This window comes from Procambarus clarkii, chromosome 88 (genome assembly GCF_040958095.1).
Source record: "Procambarus clarkii isolate CNS0578487 chromosome 88, FALCON_Pclarkii_2.0, whole genome shotgun sequence".
Taxonomy (NCBI): domain Eukaryota; kingdom Metazoa; phylum Arthropoda; class Malacostraca; order Decapoda; family Cambaridae; genus Procambarus; species Procambarus clarkii.
In genome coordinates, this window is record NC_091237.1 from 13,691,790 (window position 1) to 13,707,440 (window position 15,651).

The 15,651-nt window shown below is 44.4% G+C and overlaps 2 protein-coding genes across 3 annotated transcripts in view; one reads left to right on the forward strand and one right to left on the reverse strand.

Moving 5' to 3' along the window:
- LOC123745879 (zinc finger and BTB domain-containing protein 17) overlaps window positions 1-15,651 on the reverse strand; it is a 583,396-nt gene that overhangs the window by 392,102 nt on the left and 175,643 nt on the right. The window lies entirely within an intron of this gene.
- The window catches only part of LOC123745875 (sodium-dependent neutral amino acid transporter B(0)AT3), a 38,455-nt gene that overhangs the window by 15,988 nt on the left and 6,816 nt on the right, over window positions 1-15,651 (forward strand). For both annotated transcript variants that reach the window (XM_069317519.1, XM_069317518.1), the window contains exons 4-14: window positions 42-207; window positions 1,224-1,447; window positions 4,934-5,185; window positions 5,569-5,679; window positions 5,836-6,037; window positions 10,206-10,363; window positions 11,184-11,385; window positions 12,081-12,240; window positions 14,115-14,259; window positions 14,562-14,680; window positions 14,915-15,062. In XM_069317519.1, coding sequence (XP_069173620.1) covers window positions 42-207; window positions 1,224-1,447; window positions 4,934-5,185; window positions 5,569-5,679; window positions 5,836-6,037; window positions 10,206-10,363; window positions 11,184-11,385; window positions 12,081-12,240; window positions 14,115-14,259; window positions 14,562-14,680; window positions 14,915-15,062 — 1,887 coding nt within the window. The remainder of the gene's footprint in view (window positions 1-41; window positions 208-1,223; window positions 1,448-4,933; window positions 5,186-5,568; window positions 5,680-5,835; window positions 6,038-10,205; window positions 10,364-11,183; window positions 11,386-12,080; window positions 12,241-14,114; window positions 14,260-14,561; window positions 14,681-14,914; window positions 15,063-15,651) is intronic.

Genomic DNA, 15,651 nt, shown 5'->3' on the forward strand with positions numbered 1-15,651 from the left:
ATTAGCCTTCACTCGCTCGACGTGACCTCTCTCATCTGCAGGTACCGCATGAGACGACGAAGGAGGCGCTGGCGGCGGTGTTGTGCGAGGGAGAGGAGAGGGAGTCGTGGGACAGCAAGCTACAGTTCCTGCTGGCCACTGTGGGATACGCCGTCGGCCTGGGCAACGTCTGGAGGTTCCCCTACCTCGCACAGAAGAACGGAGGAGGTCAGGCATACCAAATCGTAATTGTAAATCTTAAGTCATAAATGTACAAAAAAAGTGTATTACACATATTCAAATTATAAAACTGTATTTAAACAAATGGATTTGTATTTATAAGTGACTTAGTTTACACAAATTTCAAGTACCAGATTGAACAATATTAATTTATACCAAAATTGTTTATATTAATAGGCTAAATATAATAATTATATTAATAATAATTAAAATTAATAATTAATAATTAAATATAATAATTAATAATAATTAAATATAATAATTAATAATAATTAAAATAATAATTAAATATTGTAATAATAATTAATTATTATTACTTAATAATTAAAATAATTAATTATTTAATAATTAAAATAATAATAATAATTAAAATTGTTATATACTATACAAAAGGGCAAGACATGTTGCTCCCCTAGCCGAAAAAAAATAAGAAAAGAAATGACTACAATTTACTGACATTAAGATACACATAATAAAATGCAACATAAATATTAAATAGCTTGAATGAAAGCATAAAATCAATACCCACATTAATCTCAAAGATAAATAACATTAATTAAATATAATCTATATCTACAAAAGAGAATATCTGTCCATGTTGGCGACAAGACGCATTGGCGCTAGCCTCACCCAACTTTGCAACATGATTCATGTTGGGTATTCGTGTGCTAAAGGCGGGTTGGGGTCGGCCCCAGTGCCACACTTAAAGAAATATCGGCATCTATTGAGAACCCTACGATTTTTCAGTCTGAAATAAAATTAAGAAATGTGTTTGAGAGAGAGAGAGAGAGAGAGAGAGAGAGAGAGAGAGAGAGAGAGAGAGAGAGAGAGAGAGAGAGAGAGAGAGAGAGAGAGAGAGAGAGAGAGAGAGAGAGAGAGACAGACAGACAGACAGACAGACAGACAGACAGACAGACAGACAGACAGACGGAGACTGAGAATACTCTCCTTCTTGACCCAATCTCAATACCCACACCTTACACCCACGGGTCTCCTCTTTAAAGGGGCATTCTTGATCCCGTACTTCGTGATGCTGACGTTCCTGGGGCTGCCGCTCTTCTACCTGGAGCTGGCGGTGGGGCAGCGGATCCGCAAGGGTGCCCTGGGGGCCTGGCACCAGGTCTCCCCCTTCCTGGGGGGAGTCGGCATCGCCTCCGCCGTCGTCTCCTTCGCCGTCGCCCTCTACTACAACACCGTCATCGCCTGGTGCCTCTACTACCTCTTCCAGGTCAGTGTGTGTGTGTGTAATGGTGTGTACTCACCTAGTTCCTCCTGCAGGATCGAGCTCTAGCTCTTAGACCCTGCTTTTCTAGCCGTTGGTTGTCTAATGCAATCACTCCTGGCCTATTGCCCTATCATAAACCTGTTCCTTTAAGTCACTCCACTTACTCACTACCCTTTACGGTAAAAGAAAACTTTCTAACATCTCTTGACACATCTCTAAGGCTTTCATCCGTGCCCCCTTGTTCTGTTGCTATTCACTGTAAATATATCCTCTGTTTCCACTTTGTCAATCCATCTAAGTATTTTATACATCTGAATTATGTCCCTCCACCTCTCCCTCCTCCTTTTTAACGTCGTCAGGTTTAGTTCCTTCAGTCGGTCTTCGTACCTCGCCCCTCGCAGCTCTGGGACAAGTCTCGTTACAAACTGTTGCACCTTTTCGAGCTTCCTTATGTGTTTTTAAGATTGGTGTTCCAAGATGGGGCGACATAGTCTAAGACTGGCCTCACATAGGAGGTATATAATGATCTTAAAGCCTCCTTATTCAAGTTTCTGAAGGATGTTCTGACTTTTGCCAGAGAAGAGTACGTGGCTGACGTTATTCTATTTATATGAGCCTCTGGAGTTAGGTCCGGCGTTATGTCCACTCCCAGATCCTTTCCTCTAGTCGTTATAGAGAGGTAGTTTACCTTCATCGTGTATTGAGTTTTCGGTCTCCTGGCTCCTGTGTGTAAGTGGACCTGTGTGTGTGAATGATCATTGTTATGTCTTCTGAATGAACCTGTTGTAATGTATTATGAATGAACCTGTTGTAATGTGTTATGAATGAACCTGTTGTAATGTGTTATGAATGAACCTGTTGTAATGTATTATGAATGAACCTGTTGTAATGTGTTATGAATGAACCTGTTGTAATGTATTATGAATGAACCTGTTGTAATGTGTTATGAATGAACCTGTTGTAATGTGTTATGAATGAACCTGTTGTAATGTGTTATGAATGAACCTGTTGTTATGTGTTATGAATGAACCTGTTGTAATGTGTTATGAATGAACCTGTTGTAATGTGTTATGAATGAACCTGTTGTAATGTGTTATGAATGAACCTGTTGTAATGTGTTATGAATGAACCTGTTGTAATGTGTTATGAATGAACCTGTTGTTATGTGTTAAGAATGAACCTGTTGTAATGTGTTATGAATGAACCTGTTGTTATGTGTTATGAGTGAACCTGTTGTAATGTGTTATGAATGAACCTGTTGTTATGTGTTATGAATGAACCTGTTGTTATGTGTTAAGAATGAACCTGTTGTTATGTGTTATGAATGAACCTGTTGTTATGTGTTAAGAATGAACCTGTTGTTATGTGTTATGAATGAACCTGTTGTTATGTGTTATGAATGAACCTGTTGTTATGTGTTAAGAATGAACCTGTTGTAATGTGTTATGAATGAACCTGTTGTTATGTGTTATGAATGAACCTGTTGTTATGTGTTATGAGTGAACCTGTTGTAATGTGTTATGAATGAACCTGTTGTTATGTGTTATGAATGAACCTGTTGTTATGTGTTAAGAATGAACCTGTTGTTATGTGTTATGAATGAACCTGTTGTTATGTGTTAAGAATGAACCTGTTGTTATGTGTTATGAATGAACCTGTTGTTATGTGTTATGAATGAACCTGTTGTTATGTGTTATGAATGAACCTGTTGTTATGTGTTAAGAATGAACCTGTTGTTATGTGTTATGAATGAACCTGTTGTTATGTGTTATGAATGAACCTGTTGTTATGTGTTAAGAATGAACCTGTTGTTATGTGTTATGAATGAACCTGTTGTTATGTGTTATGAATGAACCTGTTGTAATGTGTTATGAATGAACCTGTTGTTATGTGTTATGAATGAACCTGTTGTTATGTGTTATGAATGAACCTGTTGTAATGTGTTATGAATGAACCTGTTGTTATGTGTTAAGAATGAACCTGTTGTTATGTGTTAAGAATGAACCTGTTGTTATGTGTTAAGAATGAACCTGTTGTTATGTGTTATGAATGAACCTGTTGTTATGTGTTATGAATGAACCTGTTGTTATGTGTTAAGAATGAACCTGTTGTTATGTGTTATGAATGAACCTGTTGTTATGTGTTATGAATGAACCTGTTGTAATGTGTTATGAATGAACCTGTTGTTATGTGTTAAGAATGAACCTGTTGTTATGTGTTAAGAATGAACCTGTTGTTATGTGTTAAGAATGAACCTGTTGTTATGTGTTATGAATGAACCTGTTGTTATGTGTTATGAATGAACCTGTTGTTATGTGTTAAGAATGAACCTGTTGTTATGTGTTATGAATGAACCTGTTGTTATGTGTTATGAATGAACCTGTTGTTATGTGTTAAGAATGAACCTGTTGTTATGTGTTATGAATGAACCTGTTGTTATGTGTTATGAATGAACCTGTTGTTATGTGTTAAGAATGAACCTGTTGTTATGTGTTAAGAATGAACCTGTTGTAATGTGTTATGAATGAACCTGTTGTTATGTGTTCCTCGGTACGATTGTCTCCCTCGCTACAAGCAGAAGTGAGGCCTTAGTACTGTCATATTATTAACTAAGTATATGGGCGAGGTTAGACAGCCACATGCAAGTTAACATGGGAGGAGAAACGAATCAATAAACAAATATACAGAAAGTTATACATAAATTAATCTTATTCAAAACGTGTATTGAATATTAAACAGTTTTTTTTTTGTTATTTTGTAAGGTTTCCTGAGCAAACCACAAGCTGTAGGCTCAAGGGGCCAGCCTCAGGCAAGTTCGCCTTCACCACACCAGCACAAACAGCTATACCAATGAATATACAGTAAAGATGACCACTATATTCCAGTTACGGGCTATTCATGCCCGTGCCACCTTTTGGGTGGCTTAATCTTCATCAATCAATCAATCTATATACTAGACAAATGATAGGAAAGGCAGATAAACATTCCCCATACACTGCCCGGCCTAACAGACTCCACGGGTTGTCAACATGGCGGCTGTTCTCTTGGGCATGTATAGCAGATGATGAATATGTCAAGGGTCCATCTTCTCAATTCCCAACACCCTGCGTCAATAGACACTTTAGAGACGATCCTTCAACTAAAACAAAAAGCGCCAAAGAGCTTAGGTTCATAGATTGTATCACCCACATGAATATTATGTCCCACCCATGTGAAATTAACTCCCTTCCACACAAACCCAGAGGCCATCCATGCTGTGCACCTTTGTCCCATTAGTACAAGTCACACGAACCCGTCTCTTACTAACAGCAACCCACATCCCCAAACTAAAGAAACCCCAATTCCAACCACACGCATTCATCTCCCACCCATGTCAGCCACAGTTACACTCTCACGAACCCTAATTCCACCCATAAAAGCCAGAGTGGACTCGTACACCCACACCCTCTTGTCACACGACCACAAGATACTGACTCCCCGCGTCCCCAGAGCTTCCAGTCGCCGCTGCCATGGTCGGACTGCCCACACGCTATCGGCGTCGTGGAAAGCAACGAGTCGAGCCTGGCCCAAGAGTGCGAGAGAGCCGGCCCCACACAGTACTTCTGGTACCGTGACACCCTTGACATCACCGACGACTTGTCCCAGATCGGTGACTTCAACTGGAAGATCGCCGGCTGCATGGCCATCGCCTGGCTCCTCATCTACATCTGCATCATGAAGGGAATCGTCGCTTCAGGAAAGGTTAGGAAGAAGCGCTGTTTTATCCAACGAGGTTGATTCTAGACAGATGGCTGCGTCTCCTCTGTCCTAGCCCTCGGTGCTGGGTCAGGTCAGGTCAAACGTGCCCGTGGAGGTAGTGTCCCCTTATTTATGTAAGTGTTTCTCACGCTTCTCTCGTGTGACTCCAGTCTTGGTCACACTTTCGAAAAGATGAGTGAAAATAATACATATATGCTTGATAATGTTAGTTGACAAAACATTTACAAATGCGTTTTAACGTTGAGGGCACAGAGGGATGGAAGAGGTTTTCATGGAGACATAAAGATACACTCCGTGTCGTCAAACACTACCCGTCCGTGTAAAGTGTAGACGCTGGAAGTGGCTGACCATGTCCCGTCCCTCAGGTGGTGTACGTGACGGCCGTGTTCCCGTACGTGGTGTTGATGGCCTTCTTCTGCCGCGGCGTCACCCTCCGGGGCATGTCTGACGGCATCTCCCATCTCTTCACACCCAGGGTACGGCGCCATCTTCTTAGCTTCGCTCTTCCTCACCCACCTCCCAGCTAGTCTTAAGTACCCCCTCTTGTGCCTATATGAACACGTTCTCGCTTCCCGCCTACACACAAACTCCATCCACTACAATAGCACCCCCTCCCCTTGCTCTTCTAACAGTGGGAGAAGCTGCAAGACCCGGTTGTGTGGCTGGAGGCCGGCACCCAGATCTTCTTCTCCCTGGGTCTGGCCTTTGGCGGCCTGATTGCCTTCGGCTCCTACAACCCTGTCAACAACAACTGCCTGAGGGACGCCGTCCTCGTCTCCATCACCAACTGCTTCACCTCTATGCTCGCTGGCGTAGTGGTCTTCGCAATCCTCGGTAAGGCTCACACCTCCCTGCCAATCATACCAAAGGTCACCTTTCTGGCATATTACTCTCCAGATTTTATCCCTTTGAACCATTATACAAATGAATCTACTGCCGCATACACACGAGGGGGGCCTCGCGACTGAGTAGACAGCGCTCAGGGATCGTTGTCCAAAGGGCCCGGGTTCGATTCCGGGCCTTGGTAGAAACAAATAGGCAAAGTTTCTACCACACTGATCCACCTGTTCACCTAGCAGTAAATAGGTACCTGGTAGTTAGACAGCTGCTACGAGCTGCTTTCTGGGGATGTGCGTGTGTGTGTTAGAGAGACATATATGTACAGGACATAATAGAGGAAAAGTAGATTAGTTTGAAAGGCGGGGTCCTAGAGCTAATAGTTCCATTCTGTAGACACAAATAGTAGATACACACACACACACACACACACACACACACACACACACACACACACACACACACACACACACACACACACACACACACACACACATATACACACACACACACACACACACACACACACACACACACACACACACACACACACACACACACACACACACACAGTTGATTGACAGTTGAGAGGCGGGCCGAAAGAGCAAAGCTCAACCCCCGCAAACACAACTAGGTGAATACACACACACACACACACACACACACACACACACACACACACACACACACACACACACACACACACACACACACACACACACACATACGTACAGTACACAGGAGACCAATACAGGAATATGTAGCCTAGGCATGGACCGCTCGTTTTAAGAAGAATAGAGACAAGCTGGAGACATTACAAAAAAGAGCCTCACAACGCTGGGAAGGAGGAAGGAGGGAAACAATAATGTGGAGACACACAAGGCTCTCCAGAGATCTGATAAGGAGGACAGAAAGAAGGGAAATAATATGGAGAAGAGAGTGCTAAGCCACTATGATTACATAGCACAACAGAGACGAAATGTTAAGACCTGAGCTCTACACCACGGAAAATATATATATATATATATATATATATATATATATATATATATAATATATAATATATATAATATATATATAATATATATATAATATATATATATAATATATATATAATATATATATAATATATATATAATATATATATAATATATATATATATATATATATATATATATATATATATATATATATATATATATATATATATATATATATATATATATATATCCATCCCACACTAGGAGGGATCTCCGGAGGTGCCCAAGATAGTCTGTCTCCCCCCCCCCCCCATCCCTGTCTCTCCTTCCCTCCTTTTCTCTTTCCCTCTCCTTATATCCCCTCTTTCTTCCCTCCCGCTCACTCTCTTCCATTTATCCAGAACTAAGTCGGCTCTAATACGAGGACCGGTTGAGGGCCCACGGGACTAACAACACTGCAAGCCAGACATGACACGGCGGATCTCATTGAAACTTTTCCTATATTGAACAATTTGGAGGATGTTGATTCAGACCACTTCTTCTAAAGGTCAGATGTAACACGAACAAGGAGCAATGGTTCCCAGCTCAACAAGTCACAATGCAAGACAGAAAACAGGATGTTGACCAGACCACACACTAGAAGGTGAAGGGACGACGACGTTTCGGTCCGTCCTGGACCATTCTCAAGTCGATTGTCCAATCGACTTGAGAATGGTCCAGGTCAACATAATTTAGCCACGTTATTGTGACTCATCGCCTGCAGAAAACAGATGCTTTTTCTTTTGTACGCCTATTCTTTTTTTAATTTTCATGCGGTACCCTTTCAAAAGCTTTAGCGACGTCTATGTATATTAAATGTACTGGAAGTCATTTATATATACTGTCACACAATGGACTCGGGCAAAATCATTCGTGTTCGTTGGCTATGAAAATGAATAATCAACTTAAAACATAATTTAATTAAAGTACAATAGTTAATGTTATAGGGGTCGTGCGAACATTAAAGAAAACGGGATAAAATAACATAAAAGGGTGAGAAATTAATGAGAAACTTACATAAATATGAAATAATCTCTTCAATCACAATGTACGCGTCAAAATACAATATGTTAGGAAACACATTACAAAATATATTTAACTAAGAAACAAAGTTAATACATTAATAATTCATTTTGTTTAGGGACAGGCAGCCAGAGTTTGTTTACATACATTCGCGGGAACCTATCTAATGGGGGAACTATTATTTTTTTTGAGAGAAATATATACAAGAGTTGTTACATTCTTGTACAGCCACTAGTACGCGTAGCGTTTCGGGCAGGTCCCTGGAATACGATCCCCGCCGCGAAGAATCGTTGTTACAACCAAGTACACATTTTACTGTTGAGTTAAACAGAGGCTACAGTTAAGGATTTGCGCCCAGTAAATCCTCCCCGGCCAGGATACGAACCCATGACAAAGTGTTCGCGGAACGCCAGGCGAGTGTCTTACCACTACACCACAGAGATTAAAATTATGAAACTCGTTTAAAAATATGAGAAAGAAAAGAAAGGGAACTAGATGGATAACACAGGTAGTAAACCGAGCGTTGATAACCAAGTCGAACCTCTGCAGAAGTTATAAATCCAAGATGGATCATTGATTGTGAGCTATAAAATGGCACTAAACTCAGCCACCCAGGAAATCATATCAGCCAAAAAAGTCTCTGTGGAAATCATATCAGTTTAGTCTCCGTGGTGTAGTGGTAAGACACTCGCCTGGCGTTCCGCGAGCGCTTTGTCATGGGTTCGTATCCTGGCCGGGAAGGATTTACTGGGCGCAATTCCCTTAACTGTAGCCTCTGTTTAACTGAACAGTAAAATGTGTACTTGGTTGTAACAACGATTCTTCGCGGCGGCGATCGTATTCTAGGGACCTGCCCGAAACGCTACGCGTACTAGTGGCTCTACAAGAATGTAACAACTCTTGTATATATCTCAAGTAACAACTCTTGTATATATCTCAAGTAACAACTCTTGTATATATCTCAAGTAACAACTCTTGTATATATCTCAAGTAACAACTCTTGTATATATCTCAAGTAACAACTCTTGTATATATCTCAAGTAACAACTCTTGTATATATCTCAAGTAACAACTCTTGTATATATCTCAAGTAACAACTCTTGTATATATCTCAAGTAACAACTCTTGTATATATCTCAAGTAACAACTCTTGTATATATCTCAAGTAACAACTCTTGTATATATCTCAAGTAACAACTCTTGTTTATATCTCAAAAAAAGACTACGAAAGAAAACTTCCCCAAAATATCAAGAAAAATCCAAACTCGTTCCATGCCTATATTCAGGTGCAGGCGATGAGTCACAATAACGGGGCTAAAGTATGTTGACCAGACCACACACTAGAAGGTGAAGGGACGACGACGTTTCGGTCCGTCCTGGACCATTCTCAAGTCGATTCCATGCCTATATTCATTAATTCACTGTGTCGGGGGACAGGAAGCCAGAGTGTATTGATACATGGTAGACTTATATCATTCTCCCCCTCCCTTCCTCCCCCTGAGGTAGTATTGCACACCTCCCACCAGGCTGCAACCACACAATAAGCTGACTAACTCATGGGGTACCAACCTCCTGCTGGGTGAACAGCTGCATTAGGTGATAGGAAATGTGCCCAACCACTGTTGTTCTGCACGGGGTATCAACCTGCTGCTGGGTGAACAGCTGCATTAGGTGATAGGAAATGTGCCCAACCATTGTTGTTCCGCACGGGATCTGAACCCATAATTCTAGATTGCGAGACAATAACGAACCAGATTGTACTACAGAGTCCCCCAAGTGATATACTGTATCACTGTGATTTTGTATATATAGTTTACTTGCTAGCGGGTTAATATATTAAATTATTAATTGCGACGGTATTTAATAACCCTTGATAGGCCAAACACCAGACCAGCACCAGGCCCACTGTCTAATTTACCTTCGAATAAATTAAATATAAAAATCAATCAAATGTTTAGACACATGAGAATATAAATCTATTGTAATCAAATGATCAAAGTACGGGCGTGGTTAACCTTCCTGGATAAGATCGAAACTTAAAATGGTGTTTACAAGCTTCACGTACCCCTGGCGAAGCAAGCTTCACCTACCCTGGCGAGGCGTGATCAGTTTTGTGGTTACAGGGTTCAAGGCGCATGAGACCCACGACCGCTGCCTGGCGGAGACGGCCTCCACCGTGGAACTACTGCGGATGGAGGCCCCTGGCGGCGACGTGTCTGACCTGCTGGCCAAGCGCAACATCAGCCTCCCCGTGTGTGACATCCAGCAAGAGCTCCAGAAGGTCAGATATCTTCCCCATTCCTCGTGAAGTATTATATGTAAACAACTGCCTTTCACCTAGTGTGTGGTGGTGGTGGTAGTACCAACCCCACTCAACTGTGTGGTTCAGGGGATTGATGTGTCAGGGTATACAGACGAAGGCAGACATGCCCAAGGGTATATACCCAGCTACATCAAACACTGCATCATTAACAGTATTTGCTGTTATTATGAATGTTAAATACTGTATTTGTAACCTCTAAGGCTACAGAATCTGAATTAGTCAATATCTTTCATCATAACTGAGTCAATACACTCCTCACATTCTCAAAGACAAATTCTACTGTGCTAAGCACAAGGTTATATCCTCTTATGGTGAGGTGGTTAGGTAACATATGGATGAATGGCATTACATGGGGGATACTGATAAGCTATTAAATATATTAACATAGTGTAACATGTTGATAGATTTGTTCTTCTGGTTACTTCCGTTCCTGTGGCAGAGTCCTGGTCCTGCTTCTGCCTTGGCCCGGGGTCTTGAAGTGGGTAGAGTGTAAATGTGAATTAGCTGGTTGTTGATTGCTGGTCTAGATTTCTTGGTATGAAGCGCCTCATTAATGTCTAATCTTCTATTGTCATTGTATCTATCAATTATTTCGGTAAATAATAATGCCAACGCAGAAGCAGGACCGTATGACCGTGGCTGTATTCCTCGTGATCATGACGGGGTAATACATGACTATACTCTTGACTGTTGAAGAGTAGATGCCGCCCCGTCAACTGTCATCCGTGACTAGTTCCCCACCAGGATCTCTCACTACCTCCCTTCTACCTCACCGCAGTCGGCCGCGGGCACGGGTCTTGCCTTCATTATCTTCACGGAAGCCATCAACCAGTTTCCCTTCCCGCCGCTCTGGGCCGTCCTTTTCTTCCTGATGCTCTTCACCCTGGGCGCTGACTCCCAGTTCGGCACCCTCGAGGGCGTCATCTCCTCGCTCATCGACCTCAAGGTCTTTCCCCAGTTACGGAAGGAGGTACTCTCAGGTGAGTCCCTGAGGTGCCAGCTACGGAGAGAGAGACTTAGGTGAGTCCCTAAGGTCCTGCACCAGCTTACACTTTAGGTGAGTCCCTAAGGTCCTGCACCAGCTCCGGAGAGACACACTCAGGTGAGTCCCTAAGGTCCTGCACCAGCTCCGGAGAGACACACTCAGGTGAGTCCCTAAGGCCCTGCGCCAGCTCCGGAGAGACACACTCAGGTGAGTCCCTAAGGTTATACATATGCTGAGGTTCGTGACCGTAATTAAGAGTCGTGGGAGACTGAACGTTGCCTCATATCAGTGTTAAAATAGGTACAGTGTACACTGGGTCTCGAAAGCTTGTGATGGCAGTTTGGCGAAGTGTGACCCTTAGTTCTAAGGTCATGACAAAAATAAGCAACATAAATACTGGTGCCTGCTGAATATAATGTTCCCGTCTGTTCTAGATAATTATTAATACTCATTGCCTTTCTCGTACAAAATAAAGCTACATAATGTACAATGATATGAAAATGAATTAGTGATGATATAAATATATAATGAAACGACGACGCGGTCCCACCTTGGCTTGCGAGAGGGTTGCCACCTCCTGCAGGTGAGCAAAGGTATCAGTTGTTGAGCCCATTATGCCCCCCTGTGTAACCTTTGGCACCATCACTCCCAGGATGAGCAGGCGATGCCTAACACAACTACCTGCCGCAGGTGTGGTGTGCGCGTTGTGCTTCCTCATCTCCCTCATCTTCACCCACGGCGCCGGCAACTATGTCTTCCAGCTCTTCGACTCCTTCGCCGGCAATATTCCGCTCCTCATCATCGGCCTCTTCGAGTGTCTGGGGATCAGCTTCATCTACGGCATCAAGAGGTCGGTGGTGGTGCAACCTATACCGTTGATAGGTTAAGTAATAATTGTAATTAAGAAGCAATAAGATGCTTATCTTAGCCTACTAAGAAGGTTAGGTGAGGTCGATGTTTTCTATGAAGCTTTTCAAGGTAAACTAAAATATTCACAATAAATTAGTATGTCACATATGCACTTATTAAATAAGCCAATATTGACTTTAAGCAAGTGCAAGAACGGGTTGTGCTGGACGTGGGGTGGGGGGGGGGGGAGGGTTGGTTCTTGGTGAATGTTGCTGAACGTGGGGTGGGGGGAGGGTTGGTTCTTGGTGAATGTTGCTGGACGTGGGGTGGGGGGAGGGTTGGTTCTTGGTGAATGTTGCTGGACGTGGGGTGGGGGGGAGGGTTGGTTCTTGGTGAATGTTGCTGGACGTGGGGTGGGGGGGGGAGGGTTGGTTCTTGGTGAATGTTGCTGGACGTGGGGTGGGGGGGGAGGGTTGGTTCTTGGTGAATGTTGCTGGACGTGGGGTGGGGGGGAGGGTTGGTTCTTGGTGAATGTTGCTGGACGTGGGGTGGGGGAGAGGGTTGGTTCTTGGTGAATGTTGCTGGACGTGGGGTGGGGGGAGGGTTGGTTCTTGGTGAATGTTGCTGGACGTGGGGTGGGGGGGAGGGTTGGTTCTTGGTGAATGTTGCTGGACGTGGGGTGGGGGGGGAGGGTTGGTTCTTGGTGAATGTTGCTGGACGTGGGGTGGGGGGGGGAGGGTTGGTTCTTGGTGAATGTTGCTGGACGTGGGGTGGGGGGGGAGGGTTGGTTCTTGGTGAATGTTGCTGAATGAATGGCGAAAAGGGTTGAAATTTGTAGAACTGGACACTCACCTAACTGTGCTTGAGCTTACGCTCTTTGATAGTGTGCCTGCTGGTAGACTGGTAGACATGTCAATAGTGGAATGACTACAGGTAGACTGGTAAGCATACCAATAATGGTGTGGCTGCTGGTAGACTGGTAAATGTGGAAATAGCCACATCTACCAGTGTGATTAGCTGCCAGGGGGGTAGGCATATCAATAGTGATAGATTACTTGCTGGTAGACGTGATCACAGCTGTTTGCAAGGTTGTTATTAGTAGATATGACAACGAGACGCAGTCTGCTAGCTAGGAGATATTAAACAGGTGTTGATCAACTCATATTGACACAAAACATAGCAATAAACGTTGCAAGAGGCAGACGGACGGTGATTTGCTGAGTTGGAAATTGCAGTTTGGTGAGGAAACTGTGCATATCAACACCAGGCCGCCTTGAGCACCAGATGTTTGACTGCCACACCTACTGCCTCACTGTCACCCACTGCTTGACTGCCACACCTACTGCCTCACTGTCACCCACTGCTTGACTGCCACACCTACTGCCTCACTGTCACCCACTGCTTGACTGCCACACCTACTGCCTCACTGTCACCCACTGCTTGACTGCCACACCTACTGCCTCACTGTCACCCACTGCTTGACTGCCACACCTACTGCCTCACTGTCACCCACTGCTTGACTGCCACACCTACTGCCTCACTGTCACCCACTGCTTGACTGCCACACCTACTGCCTCACTGTCACCCACTGCTTGACTGCCACACCTACTGCCTCACTGTCACCCACTGCTTGACTGCCACACCTACTGCCTCACTGTCACCCACTGCTTGACTGCCACACCTACTGCCTCACTGTCACCCACTGCTTGACTGCCACACCTACTGCCTCACTGTCACCCACTGCTTGACTGCCACACCCACTATCACTGCCCGACGTCCACACCCACTGCCAGACTGTGTAACGTGTCCGCCAGACGCACGGAACGGGTACAAGAGAGGGAAAGTGAGAGAGTTCCCCCTGTGTCACCCCCACAGGTTCGCTAGTGACGTGGAGTTGATGACTGGGAGCCGTCCCTCCCTCTTCTGGCTGGTGTGCTGGAAGGTGGTGTCCCCGCTCCTCATGCTCATCCTCCTTACCGCCTTCGTCGTCAAGATGGTCGTCGAAGGAAGTACATACTTGGTGAGACGTTCCCTCCTTCCCTCTCACTCCCCTCCTCTCCTCTCTAGACTCTCTTCTCTCCCATATGTTTACCAAAACAGTTGAAGCAGTTCACTATAAGTGTAGACGATTCTTATTAAGATATCGTTGAGAGTTTTCAATGGTTTCAAATTGACTGTCTAAGTGACAATATGGCTGACTATATATTATATATATCCACCCCCTTAAGTGTTAGCCTACCTCCTCATGTGACTCACATGGTTATTGAGAAGTATGAGGCCCTGGAAAGGCTTACCCCTCATATGTTGTGGTGGGTCCGTCAGGCGTGGGACTCGGTGCTGGGGGAGAGCGTGAACCGCCAGTGGCCGCCGTGGGCGTGGGTGGTCGCCATCCTGCTGGTGTTCATCCCGCTCATCTGGATACCCATTGTCCCCATCGCTAAGTGAGTCCCAACTTACGTCGTAACTTTCTCTTTATTGTGAAGTTTGTCGTCTACCATCTTGCCCCCTCTGTCCACCCCACCTGCACCAACTGTCTACCCCCCACCTGCAGCCACTGTCCACCCCCCACCTGCAGCCATTGTCTACCCCACCTGCAGCCACTGTCCACCCCACCTGCAGCCATTGTCCACCTCCATGGCGTGTGAAAGTATTAAATGACTCTGGCATTCCCACAGCGCCTTCGGGTTCCCGCTACTGACGGAGGAGGAGCCCGCGTGGTTCCCTGAGAAGGAACTGCGTAATGCGCAGGACATCACCCCGCAGAGGTTCACAGCGCTCGAGCGAGCCCTGCTCTGTCTCTCAGTCTCTACAGAGTCTCTCAAGGTCAGCAGCCTGCCCCCCCCCCTTCTCTCTCTCTGTCTCTCTCTCTCTGTCTCTCTCCTCTCTCTGTCTCTCTCCTCTCTCTGTCTCTCTCCTCTCTCTGTCTCTCTCCTCTCTCTGTCTCTCTTCTCTCTCTGTCTCTCTCTGTCTCTCTCCTCTCTCTGTCTCTCTCCTCTCTCTGTCTTTCTCCTCTCTCTGTCTCTCTCCTCTCTCTGTCTTTCTCCTCTCTCTGTCTTTCTCCTCTCTCTGTCTCTGCTCTCTCTGTCTCTCTCCTCTCTCTGTCTTTCTCCTCTCCCTCTCTCTCTCTCTCTCTCTCTCTCTCTCTCTCTCTCTCTCTCTCTCTCTCTCTCTCTCTCTCTCTCTCTCTCTCTCTCTCTCTCTCTCTCTCTCTCTCTCACACACACACACACACACACACACACACACACACACACACACACACATACACACACACACACACACACATTATCACGCGTTTGATTCACATAAAAGTTGTTTAGCCATTAACAATAGGCAATAAAATTAGTATCAATAATAGTAAAAATAATGCTCACAGTAATAAAATTAGTAAAGGCATTAATAAGTCGTAATT